Here is a 15,597-nt window from a genome sequence, read left to right on the forward strand (position 1 = left end):
AGTAGGGAAACCCACTAGACCATTCAGGTATGACCTCAATCAAATTCCTTATGATTATACAGTGGAAGTGAGAAATAGATTTAAAGGACTAGATCTGATAGATAGAGTGCCTGATGAACTATGGACAGAAGTTCATGACTTTGTACAGGAGACAGGGACCAAGACCATCCCCAAGGAAAAGAAATGCAAAACAGAAAAATGGCTGCTGAGGAGGCCTTACAGATAGCTGTGAAAAGAAAAGAAGCAAAAAGCAAAGGAGAAAAGGAAAGATATATGCATCTGAATGCAGAGTTCCAAAGAATAGCAAGAAGAGATAAGAAAGCCTTCCTCAGTGATCAATGCAAAGAAATAGAGGAAAACAACAGAAAGGGAAAGACTAGAGATCTCTTCAAGAAAATTAGAGATATCAAGGGAACATTTCATGCAAAGATGGGCTCGATAAAGGACAGAAGTGGTATGGACCTAACAGAAGCAGAATATATTAAGAAGAGATGGCAAGAATACAGAGAAGAACTGTACAAAAAAGATCTTCATGACCCAGATAATCATGATGGTATAATCACTGACCTAGAGCCGGACATCCTGGAATGTGAAGTCAAGTGGGCCTTAGAAAGCATCACTACGAACAAAGCTAGTAGAGGTGATGGAATTCCAGTTGAGCTCTTTCAAATCCTAAAAGATGATGCTGTGAAAGTGCTGCACTCAATATGCCGGCAAATTTGGAAAACTCAGCAGTGGTCACAGGACTGGAAAAGGTCAGTTTTCATTCCAGTCCCAAAGAAAGGCAATGCCAAAGAATACTCAAACTACTGCACAATTGCACTCATCTCACACGCTAGTAAAGTAATGCTCAAAATTCTCCAAGCCAGGCTTCAGCAGTACGTGAACCGTGAACTTCCAGATGTTCCAGCTGGTTTTAGAAAAGGCAGAGGAACCGGAGATCAAATTGCCAACATCTGCTGGATCACGGAAAAAGCAAGAGAGTTCCAGAAAAACATCTATTTCTGCTTTATTGACTATGCCAAAGCCTTTGACTGTGTGGATCACAATCAACTGTGGAAATACTGAAAGAGATGGGAATACCAGACCACCTGACCTGCCTCTTGAGAAACCTCTATGCAAGTCAGGAAGCAACAGTTAGAACTGGATGTGGAACAACAGACTGGTTCCAAATAGGAAAGGGAGTATGTCAAGGCTGTACATTGTCACCCTGCTTATTTAACTTCTATGCAGAGTACATCATGAGAAACGCTGGGCTGGAAGAAGCACAAGCTAGAATCAAGATTGCTGGAAGAAATATCAATAACCTCAGATATGCAGATGACACCACCCTTATAGCAGAAAGTGAAGAGGAACTAAAAAGCCTCTTGATGAAAGTGAAAGTGGAGAGTGAAAAAGTTGGCTTAAAGCTCAACATTCAGAAAACGAAGATCATGGCATCCGGTCCCATCACTTCATGGGAAATAGATGGGGAAACAATGGAAACAGTGTCAGACTTTATTTTTTTAGGCTCCAAAATCACTGCAGATGGTGATTGCAGCCATGAAATTAAAAGACGCTTACTCCTTGGAAGGAACGTTATGACCAACCTAGACAGCATATTCAAAAGCAGAGACATTACTTTGCCACCAAAGTCTGTCTAATCAAGGCTATGGTTTTTCCAGTAGTCATGTATGGATGTGAGAGTTGGACTGTGAAGAAAGCTGAGTGCCGAAGAATTGATGCTTTTGAACTGTGGTGTTGGAGAAGACTCTTGAGAGTCTCTTGGACTGCAAGGAGACCCAACCAGTCCATTCTGAAGGAGATCAGCCCTGGGTGTTCTTTGGAAGGAATGATGCTGAAGCTGAAACTCCAGTACTTTGGCCACCTCATGTGAAGAGCTAACTCATTGGAAAAGACTCTGATGCTGGGAGGGATTAGGGGCAGATCCCAATCTGGGGACGACAGAGGATGAGACGGCTGGATGGCATCACCAACTCGATGGACATGAGTCTGGGTGAACTCCGGGAGTTGGTGATGGACAGGGAGGCCTGGCGTGCTGCGATTCATGGGGTCGCAAAGGGTCGGACACGACTGAGCGACTGAACTGAACTGAACTAGTAGATAGTACTGTACGTATGCCAACCCCAACCTCCCAATTCATCCCCCCTTTTCCCCCTTTGATATCCATAAATTTGCTCTCTGTAGCTGTGTCTCTATTTCTGCTTTGCAGATAAGTTCATCTGTATCATTTCTCTAGATTCCACATATAAGTGATATTAAACAGTATTTGTTTTTCTCTTTCTGACTTACTTCACTCAGTATGAGTCTCTAGATCCTTCCATGTCTCTGCAAACGGTGTAACTTCATTCCTTTTTATGGCTGAGTAGTATTCCATTGTATATATGTACCACATCCAGGTGTCCTGCATTGCAGGCAGATTCTTTACCATCTGAACCACCGGGGAAGCCCTCAACATTCCATTGTATATATGTACCACATCCTCTTTATCCATTCCTCTGTTGATAGACATATAAGTGAAGTGAAGTGAAGTCACTCAGTCGTGTCTGTCTCTTTGCGACCCCAGGGACTGTAGCCTACTAGGCTCCTCCGTCTGTGGGATTTTCCAGGCAAGAATACTGGAGTGGGTTGCCATTGCCTTCTCCAGATAGACATATAGGTTGCTTCCAAGTCCTGGCTATTGTAAACAGTGCTGCAGTGAACACTGGGGTTCATGTATATTTTTACAATTTTTATTTATTTATTTACTTTTGGGTGGGCTGGGTCTTCACTGCTGCGTGTGGACTTTCTCCTGTTCCAGGGAGCAGGGCCTACTCTTTCTTATGGGCTTCTCACTGTGGTGGCTTCTCTTGTTGCGGAGTATGGGCTCCAGAGTGTGGTCTCAGTACTTGTGGCTTAATTGCTCTGCGGCATGTGGAATCTTCCCCAACCAGGGATGGAATCCATGTCCCCTACATTGGCAGCTGGACCACCAGGGAAGTCCCCTCCATGTGTCTTTTTGAATTATGGTTTTCTCCAGGTGTAGCCCCAGGAGTGGAATTGCTGGCTGATGTGGGAATTCTGTTTTTAGGTTTTTGAGGAACCTCCATACTGTTCTCCATAATGGTGGTACCAATTTACATTTCCACCAACAGTTTAAGAGGGTTCCCCTTTCTTCACACTCTCTCCGGCACTTATTTGTTCTGTAGATTTTTTGATGATGCCCATTCTGACCACTGTGAGGTGATACCTCATGGTAGTTTTGATTTGCGTTTCTCTAATAATTAGTGATGTTGAGCATCTTGTCACATGTGTTTTTGGCCATGTAGATGTCTTCTTTGGAGAAATATCTATTCACATCTTCCACCCATTTTTTCATCGGGTCATTTGCTTTTGATATTGAGCTGCATGAGCTGTTTGCATATTTTGGAGATTAATCTCTTGTCAGTTGCTTCACTTGCAAATATTTTCTCCCATTCTGAGGGTCTTTTCATCTTGTTTATGGTTTACTGTGCAAAAGCTTTTAAGTTTAATTAGGTCCCATTTGTTCGACTAATGAACTTTGTATCCACTCACTGTAGAATCAGGTAGCCTGTGTGTCCTGGCCCAGGGACATAAAAGTGCAGGCAAAGGCCTCACAAAAGTCACAGTAACAGTGCAACCCCGCCTCCCAGCCCCGGGGAAGGAGAAGACACCTGGCCCACCTTGCATCCGTTGAGTGTCTCCTGGCCCATGCTGCTGCTGCTGCTGCTAAGTTGCTTCAGTTGTGTCCGACTCTGTGCGACCATAGACGGCAGCCCACCAGGCTCCCCCGTCCCTGGGGTTCTCCAGGTAAGAACACTGGAGTGGGTTGCCATTTCCTTCTCCAATGCATGAAAGTGAAAAGCTTCATGAAGTCGCTCAGTCGTGTCCGGCTCTATCGACCCCATGGACTGCAGCCTACCAGGCTCCTCCGTCCATGGGATTTTCCAGGCAAAAGTACTGGAGTGGAGTGCCATTGCCTTCTCTGCTCCTGGCCCATAGAGGGCCTCATTTTCCTCAGCTTCTCATCACATCAAGTAGTAGTTCTCTGTTTAGAACTGGCTGGGTCTTGGTGTCAGCTCCACCAGCTGTGGTCATGGGACCCACCTTCTCCTGCCTCGGGAAAATCAACATCCCGCTCATCTCCAGCATTTCAGATCATCTCTGGTTCCCAAGACTCTCCAAACTCACGAGAGTGGCTCACGGGAAAGGTATGCTCTAGCTTGATGGCTTTCAAGGCTTTTTGTACAAAGACCTCCCTGTACCTGATCTTGTTTGATCCTCAGAACAAACACCTGGATATGGATAAATATTAACCTCCTTTATAACATAGGTGAACTGAGGCTCAGTTGGAGAACCTACGTGATTTGCCTAAGGTCAATCAGCTAGAAAGTGTAAAAGTCAGACCCAGGGCTCTCTGCATGAGACACAGTGCCAAACATCTCGCCTGTGGGTGACAGTGAGGGGCCCAGGAGAGAAAGTCTCCACACCCCTGCCACTCCAATGTCTCCAGGGGACCCCTTCATGGATCCCAGGGATCTCAAGTATCATCTCTCCCTGAATAGCCAAGAAGTGAAAAGGGAAGGAGAGACTCCAAGTCAGCATTCCTGGGTACAACCCTCGGGAGGCCTCAGCCCAAACCGAACGGCAGGATTGGTGAGGTAATGTGGGGGTGGAGATGCCTCAGCCCCCCACACCATGTCCGCTGCCCTCTGCATTCCAGTGGACCAGTGAATTCAAACTCCACTTGGCCTAATGGGATAGCCTCCAGGTCATTGATCCTGCTGTGCTCCCTTCTCAGAAAACCTTCTCCACCCTCTGTGCTCCCCTGGGTCTCCGTGGACTCCTCGGATGCTAAGTATTATGACAACCTTATTGGTTACCCCCACCACCGTTGTTGCCCTCCCGTTAGCAAATCATGAGCTCCTCCAGGGGTGGAACATACTGCTGACACAGAGTAGGTTTCGAGCTAAATTGGATGCACATGAGCAGAAATTCCTTCCCCCTTCAAGGAATCTCATTATTCTCCGCTCTCCCCCTCTGACGCTGGTTCCCCTTTACAAGCCCCAAATCCCACCTCCTTCACTACCCAGTTCAAGGACCTCCCCTCCTCCAGAAGGCCTTCCCAGCTACTCCCGCCCTCAGTGAGCTCTTTGTCTCCTGAACTGTGGAGCTCTCAAAGGGATGTTTTGAGGATTCAGTCAGATAACGTAAATAAAATGTTAGAACATGATTTGGCACATTCCAAAGGCTGGATAAATTTGGACGCCTTGTGACTAAGAGATGCCTCTTTCTGCTTCTTCGTCTTGGCACAGTCTGAGAGCCACCAGGGGGCGCCCTCTGCACAAAAATTCCTGTCACCGAGGACGGGCTGGAGTGTCCTTCCCACTACCCGCCCCCCCACCGACCCCCGAGAACTGAGAGTGAGAGGTGGGGTTTCATTACCAAAAAGGTGGGTATATGAACTTCAGGTTATATGAAAGAGGAGTAGAAAGGATGAGGTGAATAATGGAAAGAACACCCTTTTGCCTGCTCCTTCGTTTCCTGATGGAGACTGAGGAAATGGGGTGTGCGTGCATCCGCGGTGCCTCCCAATAGCACATACTTGGTGCTTTCCAGGCAATGTGTTTTCTGACCTCTGTCTTCAATGCAGCCTTCTTCCAGTATTTCAGGAGGGTGAGTCTTTGCTATTTAGGAAAAACATGGCCACATCTATCCTTTCAGCCGTCCCATGAGAGTTCCATCAGCGCTCCCATTTTATGGATCAAGAAACTGAGTCCGAGAAGAATTCAATGACACTTTTCTTGGATGCCCTGAGTAACAGACTCGCACCCCCTCGCAGGCCTAAATCCCTGGCATCCCTTCCACAGGCTCAGTTCTGTGTATTATCTCCTCTTATCTGGGTTGATGACCTTGCCTCACGCCCTCCTTCGCCTGAAAGCCACCGCCATCGGATCGGATTTTCCCGGCCTGGATTTTCCCTTGGTTCCGCTCTACATTACCCCGGGGCGGCAGGGACAGAGGCTGCCGCCGTCGCTCTGAACCCTAAGGGGTTAAGAGCTGTGTCCCGCCCCTTTTCCCGCCAGGCTGGCGGGAGTATGAATAGGCTCGCTCCCACTCCCGACTCCCAGTCGCTCCGGTTGCTCCTCGCCCCGCCCCGTCATTGTCCCCATCCGCGTCTTTTCCCTTCCGTCCCCAAAGCTTTGAGAGCTGCTGGCTTCTCCTGGTGCTCTCCTGAGTCTCTCCACCTTCGGTGGGTCAGACGAGCAGGATGGAGGGCTGCCTGGGGGAGGAATCTTTTCAGATGTGGGAGCTCAACCGGCGCCTGGAGGCCTACCTGGCCCGGGTCAAGGCGCTAGAAGAGCAGAATGAGCTGCTCAGCGCGGAGCTCGGGGGTCTCCGGGCACAGGCCGGGGACACCTCCTGGAGGGCTCGTGCCGACGACGAGCTGGCGGCCCTACGGGCCCTCGTCGACCAGCGCTGGCGGGAGAAGCACGCGGCCGAGGTGGCGCGCGACAACCTGGCAGAAGAGGTGGAGGGCGTGGCGAGTCGGTGCCAGCAGCTGCGGCTGGCCCGGGAGCGGACCGCGGAGGAGGTGGCCCGCAGCCGGCGTGCGGTCGAGGCCGAGAAATGCGCCCAGGCCTGGCTGAGCACCCAGGCTGCGGAGCTGGAGCGCGAGCTGGAGGCTCTGCGCGTGGCGCACGAGGAGGAGCGCGCCGGCCTGAACGCGCAGGCTGCCTGCGCCCCCCGCGGCCCCGCTCCGCCCCGGGGTCCCCCCGCGCCAGCCCCGGAGGTGGAGGAGCTGGCTCAGCGGCTGGGCGAGGCGTGGCGTGGGGCAGTGCGCGGCTACCAGGAACGCGTGGCGCACATGGAGACGTCGCTGGGCCAGGCCCGCGAGCGGCTAGGCCACGCGATGCAGGGCGCCCGCGAGGGTCGCCTGGAGCTGCAGCAACTCCAGGCAGAGCGCAGCGGCCTTCAGGAGCGCAGGGCCGCGCTGGAGCAGAGGCTGGAGGGCCGCTGGCAGGAGCGGCTGCGGACCACTGAGCAGTTCCAGGTGAGGAAGCCGGGGGCGGGGACGGGGCAAGACAAGGCTTCAGGAAGTCCTTTTGGGGTTCAGAGACCTGGGAAGGGGAGTGGGCAGTGGGCGTGGCTGTAGATTTAGGGGCCACTTTTTAGAAAACCATTACTGGTGCCGCCAGCCTGGACTCTCACAACTCTGGCTAGTGCAGGGTTGGAGGTTCAGGTTCCTCTCAAAGCACACCTCGAAGGGCCGAAAGGCCCAAGACGTTGTAGCAGTCTCCTCCCTGTCTGGATGGCACCTCCCACCCTGATGGCCCCTGGGCCCCTCCCTAGGCTCTGCTATCACTCAGAAGATGCTCAGGATTTGGCCTCTCAGTCTCCAAGTTCTCAACAGCCCTCCTCCCCCTGGCAGGAGAGGGTGAGGGGCCCTGGATGAGGGGCCACCAGCCCCTTCTCCCTTGTCAGGGCTCTTCAGCTCCTGAGTACATTCCAGAGGCCTGGGACAGCTGCTCCCCCTCACACTGCGCAGATGTGACCAGCAGCTGAGAAAACAGCCTCCTGCCTGGCCCAGACAGAGGTCTCACTATCCCCCACTCCCCCTTCAGAGGAGAAAGATTCCAGAACATGAGAACGTGTGGGAAGTGGAGGGGGCGGGGCCGAGGGTGGGGAGCGGGAGACAGTGGCTGGGACCCCGGCGGTTTGGCTTCCAGTCCTGCAGGCTCCAGGCCTGTTGATTAATCGTTTTTCCTTCTGCTTCCACTTTTCCCCCTTCTCCTACTCTCTGTAACCCATCTCCTCTCCTCCCTCACCTCCCCCTTCCTGTGGGAGTTGAATTCTGAGCCGCATGTGCTACCATTTAATCAGCATCCTCAGAGGAGGAGCCAGGCCGTGGGATAGGACTGAGAGGGGCCCTTTGCAGAGGCTCCAGAAGGGGGTTTTCTGGGCAGGGAGTGGGGTAGGGGAGGCAGGAATCTGCTCTGCGGAGAAGTTAATCAGGAAGCGAAGCTGCTGCTGCAGCAGCCAAGGGGGATGGAGGTGAGTGAGGGGGAAGGAGCCCTCCCCTTCACTGACTACCTCTGGGTTGCTCTGCAGCTGGCCGTGGAGGCCCTGGAGCAGGAGAAACAAGGCCTCCAGAGCCAAATCGCCCAGGTCCTGGAAGGTCGGCAGCAGCTGGCACACCTCAAGATGTCCCTCAGCCTGGAGGTGGCCACATACAGGTAGAGCCTGACCCTGACCCATGGGGATACACAGATGCACAAGTCTATGTGGGGGCAGACTCCTCGCCTGAAGGGGCCCAGAGCCATGGGTGGGGTGGGGGCTCTGCCACCACTTGGTCCTGTGACCCTAGGCTGATCCCTTCCACCTAAGCCCACCTGCTCTCCTGTGGGTTCAAGACCGGAGAAGTATCCTGTGCCCAGGAGACCCTCCAAGGAGCGGTGATATAGCTGAGTGGGACAGCCTCGAAGGAGAAGGCTGGACACCTAGAGGTCATCTGCATCCAGAACATTACCCCCAAGGGGCTGAAAAGCCCAGTCCCTGTGTGTGCACACTCACACCAAGAGGGTGATGTCCTTGAGCAGCCTCAGGAAGGAGGAACCGCAGGTGTGGGCTGGTGGCACCGACTTGCCACCTGACCTGGGCCTCAGTCTCCCGGTCTGGAGGATGGGAGATGGGCTAGGTGACAACCAAAGTCCCTTCCATCCTGAATGTCCGGGGGCCTGACTCCTGTCAAGCCTTGGTGCCCTTGGCCTTGGCCTTGCCCAGCCCATCTACTGACCATACCCTGTTGGCTCAGGAAAGGTTGAGACCAAGGAAGTGCTGCTTCTCTGGCTCTGTGGCCTTGGGCAAACCCACAGTCTCGCCTGGGAAACTGATCTGGTTAGCCAAGGCCCCACTGATGGAGCCTGAGGAAGGAAGGGGCTTTGCCATGGTGAAGGATTGCGTACTGCAAGCCCGCAGGGTGGGGCCAGGGCTGGAGAGCCTATGAAGACAATGCCCCGAGAATCCACTGACGAACAAAAGCAGGGGCCCCGGAAAAAGCTCAGGAGGGGAGGGGAGGCAGGGTCCAGAGGAGGAAAGTCAGTGAGGCTCCAAGGATGAGAAGGAAGGGGCTCCACCTCCACAGAGATCAGAGAGCAGCTCGGTGCTGCAGCAGGAAGAACCGAGAAAATGCTAACCAGACTCAGAGATGATGAAGAAGAGCACAGAGCCGATAGATGTTCGGCATAACTTGTTGATTTGATCGGTCCTCCTTCCCCGCAACTGGTCCCCGCCTTCTTAGTCCCCATGGGACACTAAGGCAGGGGCGTGGACACAAAGACCTTCATTGCCCTGAAAGGCTTGGGATCCAGACTACTTAGAGATCCCCAGATAAGAGCCTTGACCCCTTGTCAAACCACTGAGGGGAAAGGTCTGGGCAGGCTTAACCTGGGTTTTGAGGCATGAAAAGGATTTGGAGAGAGGGAGCTGAATTCTTTTGTTTTTGTCTGTAACCAGCTCTGGGGGCCCTGGGGGAGGAGGAGGAGGAGGAGGGGGGAGCCTATCCCATGGGAACGGCCTGAGAATTCCCACTTCCCCAGGGAAGCCCCCTCCTCAGACCCTCCAGATGGCGGTGTGGACAAAGGCAGCAATTAGCATGAGAATCGGCCCCCCACCCGGAGGATGAGGTCATAGGCCTGGGATGGGGAGGGGACTAGTCTAAGCGCTGTGTGGGGGTGTGTGTACTCTGTGTCGACTGTGTGGGAACCGCTTGTGTGTCTGTGAGTCCAGCTGTGTGTTCAAATAAGTGTGTGACTCTGTGTGAGCAAGTGTGTGCTATCTGTGGGTGTGACCATGTGATTTCATGGGCAGAGCCAAGCACAACCCCATTGTGGCTTTTGTGTGATAGTGGTGAAAGTGAGGAGGAGGCCTGCCAGGCGGGGCCTGTGACTTTCCCCTGGCTGGCTGGCCTGCTGGCCTGTGGGCAGAGGGCTGACCCGGCTTTTCTTCCTTCGTCCCCAGGACCCTCCTAGAGGCTGAGAACTCACGGCTGCAGACACCTGCAAGCGGTTCCAAGGCTTCCCTCAGCTTTCTGGGTAAGAGGAGGGGCCAGGTTTCCCCCAGAACTTTACCTTTGCTTCCTCTTCATACCCCAGAGCGATTTATTTTTTGAGATGAGAAGCAGGAAAGCCTAATTCTTGACCCCATGGCCCCTAACATCAATGAGCATGCTCTTAGCCCAGCCCAAAAAAGGCAGGAGCAGGGTCAGGGTACTCCTCCCCATCCCAGCTGATCTGTCCTGACACCATTTTCCCCTCTTTGCCTTTCCAGACCCTAAGCTGGAGCTACATTTCCCTGGGACCCCAGAGGGCCGGCGTCCGGGACCTCTGCTTTCTGTCCTGAGCCCTACTCCCCTCTCCTCACCTTTGCCTGGTACCCTTGAAACACCTGTGCCAACCTTTCTGAAGAGCCAGGAATTCCTTCAGGCTCGCACCCCAACCTCAGCCAGCACCCCCATCCCACCCACCCCTCAGGCTCCCTGCCCTGCTGTAGATGCCGAGATCAGAGCCCAGGATGCCCCTGTGTCTCTGCCCCAACCACGAGTTGGGAGGCAACAGGTGCCAGAAGTCATGTGGGCTGAAGCCAAGGTGGCCATCCCCGCCAGCGTCCTGCCAGGACCAGAGGAGCCTGGGGGCCAGCAACAAGAGCCCAGTCCAAGCCAGTCCCCTGAAGATCATGCCTCCCTGGCTCCAGCCCTCAGCCCTGACCACTCCAGTCTAGAGACCAAAGATGGAGAACCCAGTGCATCTAGAGAGTCCAGCAGATCCCAGGAGGAAGATGAAGGCCAACTGTGGGGGCTGACAGAGAAAGAAACAGTGGTAGAGGCCAAAGCAGTGAGCAGCTTGCAGCAGGAAACGTGTCAAGAAGAGGCGGGTCTGGACGTGAAAGAAATCCAAGATGCCCAGGGCCCTTTGGAAAAAGAAGCTCTGAACTCTCTGGAAGAAGAGATTCAAAAGCCATCGATTCCACTGGAAAAACAGAGCCATGAGACTATAAGATCTCTAGAGAAGGAGAATCTGGAATCTCTGAGGTCTTTGGAAGAAGAGAACTTAGAAACACTAAAAATACTAGAAAAGGAGAATCAAGAATTATTGAAGTCTTTAGAAGGAAAGGAAACGGAGGTAATGAGATCTCTAGAAAAAGAAACTCTAGAACTACTTAAGCCTATAGGAAAAGAGGATCCACAGACATTGCCATCTCTAGGAAAGGAGAATCAAGAAATAATGAGGTCTCTTGAAGTTAATGTAGAGACATTCTTATATCCAGGAAAGGAAAATCAAGAATTAGTGAGGTCTTTAGAAGAGGAGAACGCTGAGTCATTGAGAACTCTAGAAAAGGAGAGTCAGGAGCCACTGAGATGTCAAGAAGTAGAGAACCAGGGAACACTGAGACTCCTAGCCAAAGAGAATCAGGAGCCACTGAGGTCTCTAGAAGAAGAAGACCAGGAGACGTCAAGACCGCTAGGGAAAGAGAATCATGAATCCCTGCGGGCTCCAGAAGATGAGAATCATGAGGCTTTGAGACCTCTAGAAAGAGACAAACCAGAGTCCCTGAGTTCTTTAGAAGAAGACCAGGAGGCAGTGAGACCTCCAGAAAGAGAAGACCAGGAGCTGCTGAGGTCTCTAGAAAAAGAAGACCAGGAGCCACTGAGGTCTCTAGAAGAAGACCAGGAGGCAGTGAGACCTCTAGAAGAAGAAAACCAGGAGCTGCTGAGGTCTCTAGAAAAAGAAAAAGAGGAGTCACTGAGGTCTCTAGAAGACCAGGAGGCAATGAGACCTCTAGAAGAAGAAAACCAGGAGCCGCTGAGGTCTCTAGAAGACCAGGAGGCAATGAGACCTCTAGAAGAAGAAAACCAGGAGCCGCTGAGGTCTCTAGAAAAAGAAAAACAGGAGGCGACGAGACCTCCAGAAGAAGAAAAACAGGAGCCGCTGATGTCTCTAGAAGAAGACCAGGAGGAAATGAGAGCTTTAGAAGAAGACCAGGAGACAGTGAGACCTCTAGAAAAAGAAAAACAGGAGTCACTAAGGTCTCTAGAAGACCACGAGGCAATGAGACCTCTAGAAGAAGAAAACCAGGAGCCGCTGAGGTCTCTAGAAAAAGAAAAACAGGAGGTGATGAGACCTCCAGAAGAAGAAAAACAGGAATTACTGAGATCTCTAGAAGACCAGGAGGCAATGAGATCTCTAGAAGAAGAAGGCCAGATGACATTGAGCCCTCTAGAAAAAGTGAAACCAGAGACACTAAAGTCTCTTGGAAAAGATCAGGAGATAGTTAGACCTCTTGAAAAAGAGAATCAAGAGTTATTGAGGTCCCTAAATGAAGAGAGTACAGAGGCAGTGAGGTCTTTAGAAACAGAGACTCCAGAACCACTAAAGCCTACAGAAGAGGAAAACCTGGAAATACTGAAACCTCTAGAAAAGGAAAGTCAAGAGCCACTGGGGTCTGTGGAAGGGAACCATGAGACACTGAGACCCCCAGAGAAGGAGAATCAAGAGTCACTGGGCTCTCTGGCAGAGTGGAACGTGGAGAATTTGCAGTCTCTAGAGGAGGCCGACAAGGGAAGTCTAAGGCACTTGGAAGAGGAAGAGGACGTGGAGCAGGAAGAGAGTCAGGCGTCACTGAGGCCCCTGGAGGAGCAGGGGCAGGAGCTGCCACTCTCTGCACAGCAGCAGAAGTGGGGAGATGCAATGCAGGGGGACCAAGAACTGGATCAGGAGCGGCCTCCGGGGAGGGCTGGAGTGGACAGTGGGGATGGGGCAGAGCTGGAACTGAAAAAACTGGATAGCTCCCCTGCGGAGGGGGAGGTGGTGGAGCAGGGTCAGCTGCAGCTGACAGCCACAGGTGAGGCCTGGGGCCCAGGTGAGGGGCAGCCAGGCAGCCCTGAGCCCAAAGAGCAGAGGCTCCCAGCTGAGGGTGCCGGAGGGGCAGGAGGCGCTGCGGGCCTCCAGGACCCTGAGGAGCAGCCAGAGCAGGTGGGGGCCCTGGGCCTCCCGGCTGCCCAGGGAACATCAGAGGTGATGGAGCCCGAGTTGGAAGATGAGGATGTGGCCCCAGGGGGTGGCCGAGCCTCCCCAGAGGTCACCTTGGAGTTAGAGAGGGCCATGGGCAGGTCTGAGGGAGTGGAACGGGGACCCGAGCAGGAGGCAGTAAAGCTGGAGGACCCAGGTGGCCTGGCCAGAGAGGAGGTGATGGAGCCACCCCTGGGGGAGGGAGGTGTGGCAGCAAAGAAGGTACAGGGCTTGGAAGGGCCCAGAAAGGAGCTGGAGGAGGCAGGCACTCTGGAGCCTGAGTCCGGGAAGAGCAGAGACCCGTTGGAGACTCCTAGGGACTGGGAGGAGTCAGAATCTGGGGCCCTTGGGAAAACAGAGGAGCCAGTCTCAGCTGAGACCTTGTGGTCTCACGAGGGAAGTGATACCCTCCAGCCCAGGCCCCTGGGGTCAGAGGGAGCTGAGGAGGATGCCAAACCACTGCTGGGGCCCCCCAGTCTGAGGCCCACTGAGTCCTGCTTGCCCAGCCTAATCCCTGAAGATGCCCCTGGGCCCCAGCCCCTGGCTGAGGGGAACCAAGAAGCCAGCTGGGGGCTGGAGGGCAGGGCTGAGGTCGTAGGAAAGGCAGGAGGTGAGCAGGAGGATCTGGGCTCTGGGGGGATCCCTGAGGGCCTCCAGGAGGAAGGGGAGGAGAGCAGAGAAGAGAGCGAGGCGGATGAGCTAGGGGAGACCCTTCCTGACTCCACTCCCCTAGGCCTCTACCTCAGGTCCCCCGCTTCCCCCAAGTGGGACCTGCCTGGAGAGCAGAGGCCCTCCCCTCAAGGGGAGCCCAGAAAAGAAGGCTGGGATCCTGTGGTCCCAGCCTCCAAGAGCCTTGGGGCCCAGCCCTCAGAGGAGGAAGAGGAGGGAGCTGAGGAGGAGGAACGTGGCCATGATTCTGAGCTGTCGGAAGAGTTTGAGGACCTGGGGACTGAGGCTTCTCTCCTTCCCGGGGTCCCGGGGGAGGGGGAAGAACCTCTGAGCCAAGTGCCCCAGCTGCTCCTGGAGCCTGCAGCCTGGGATCGTGATGGTGAATCTGACGGATTTGCAGATGAGGAAGAGAGCGGGGAGGAGGGCGAGGAAGAAGATGAAGAAGAGGGGAGGGAGCCAGGGCCAGGGCATTGGGGGCCAGCGCCCTCTGTGGGCAGCCTCCCCGCCCTGAGCGGCCCTCAGGGAGGGCACCTCCTGGAGTCTGAGACCGTGGGTGTCAGTGTCCCCTGGGACGATGGCCCAAGGGGCGCGGCAGCCGACGCCCCCGTGACTGCCCTGGAGACCGAGTCCCAGAACAGCACTGAGGCCTCAGGCTCAGAGGAAGAGTCTGATGCTGCTCCCCTGGAGACGGAGGACCAGGTCCCTGGCCCTCTGGGGACCCTCAGCGGGGTGGAGGACACCCTTGATGGTGGCCCAGGCCCCAGCCTGAAGGAAGAGCTGGAGCGCGTGAATGGGGGCGTGGTGAACGGGCTGGAGCAGTCCGAGGGGGGAGGCCAGGGGAAACCGGGGGCTGCTGGGGGGGACCGAGGGAGCCCCTCAGAGGAGGAAGGGGCTTCCCTGAAGGCCCCATGGGCAGGGGCTCCTCTTCACCTGGGCCAAGGCCAGTTCCTGAAGTTCAGTCAGAGAGAAGGTGATGGAGACTCCTGGTCTTCAGGGGAGGACTAGAGAGAGCTCTCCTACACGGAGGCATTGGGCGGAGGGGCGTCCCCAACCCCCTCCCTGCTCGGGGCAGCACCCTTAACCTGCACTCTCTTGACCTGTGGTTTCTATCCCAGAGGCCCGGTTGGCCAGGGGGAAACGGGTGTGGCAAAGGGGCCCGGTCCAAGCGTGGAGACTCCGGGAATAGCTGCCAGCCCCCTGGCCTCTGCATAGCAGGGACAGCCTGCCTGCACCGTCCCGTGGGGCTGAAGCCAACTGAACCTGTAGGACTAGCCCCTCCTTTCCATCGCAGCTCCTTTCCTCCCATCCCATTAGCTGGAAAAGGCCAGGGCTCAGCGGCCCTTCCAAAGGGAGGGGCTCTGGTGTTCCATGTGCCAGGGCTTACCAGCTCTGCCCTTCCTCCCTGCACCCTCATGAGATGGTTGGCTGGTGGCTAATGAGGGTGAGGGGGTGCTCCTGTGTCCTGACCCCTCCATAGACCTGCCATGTTGTGGCCCCGTCTGGCTCATCCCCGCCTGAATAAAGTAATGCCTCCGCCTACAAAGTCTGGGCTCTTCCTTTCTCAATTCAGGGGGGCCTCAGGGTTGACGCAGAGGCAGAAGAGCCAGGGTAGAGGGGAGCAGGAGACGCTGGTCTTGGGGAGGGGCTGCCTGCTGGGGAGAGAAGATTCTGGAAGGCCTCATGGTGGAGACAGGCCAGGCAGGGGAAGGCTGGGGGTGCCAACCCAGGTGACCTTGGCGCCTGCAGAAACCAGGCTTGTCATCATCTCTGCCCACAGTGCTGATTACAGGGATTAGGGCTTGGGGCCACCCCCACCCTCGCATGTCCTCCCTGCCAGCCCCTCAGCGCCGCCAGCATAATA

General features: G+C 54.6%; 1 protein-coding gene across 1 annotated transcript; it reads left to right on the forward strand.

The window, feature by feature from the left end:
* The first annotated feature begins 6,118 nt into the window (after positions 1-6,118).
* On the forward strand, positions 6,119-15,279 carry NES (nestin). Its single transcript, XM_019953070.2, has 4 exons — positions 6,119-7,054; positions 8,113-8,237; positions 10,021-10,094; positions 10,330-15,279. The coding sequence occupies exons 1-4, from the start codon at positions 6,272-6,274 to the stop codon at positions 14,739-14,741; spliced, it is 5,394 nt and encodes a 1,797-aa protein (XP_019808629.2). The 5' UTR covers positions 6,119-6,271; the 3' UTR covers positions 14,742-15,279.
* Positions 15,280-15,597: the final 318 nt, after the last annotated feature.

The sequence above is a fragment of the Bos indicus genome, chromosome 3 (assembly GCF_029378745.1).
Source record: "Bos indicus isolate NIAB-ARS_2022 breed Sahiwal x Tharparkar chromosome 3, NIAB-ARS_B.indTharparkar_mat_pri_1.0, whole genome shotgun sequence".
NCBI classification, from domain to species: Eukaryota; Metazoa; Chordata; class Mammalia; order Artiodactyla; family Bovidae; genus Bos; species Bos indicus.

Bases quoted from the DNA above. Each gene is read 5' to 3' on its own strand.
- NES (XM_019953070.2), top strand. From the start codon at position 6,272: ATGGAGGGCTGCCTGGGGGAGGAATCTTTTCAGATGTGGGAGCTCAAC. The intron at 7,055-8,112 runs GTGAGGAAGCCG...GTTGCTCTGCAG, and splicing joins GGACCACTGAGCAGTTCCAG to CTGGCCGTGGAGGCCCTGGA. The intron at 8,238-10,020 runs GTAGAGCCTGAC...CTTCGTCCCCAG, and splicing joins CTGGAGGTGGCCACATACAG to GACCCTCCTAGAGGCTGAGA.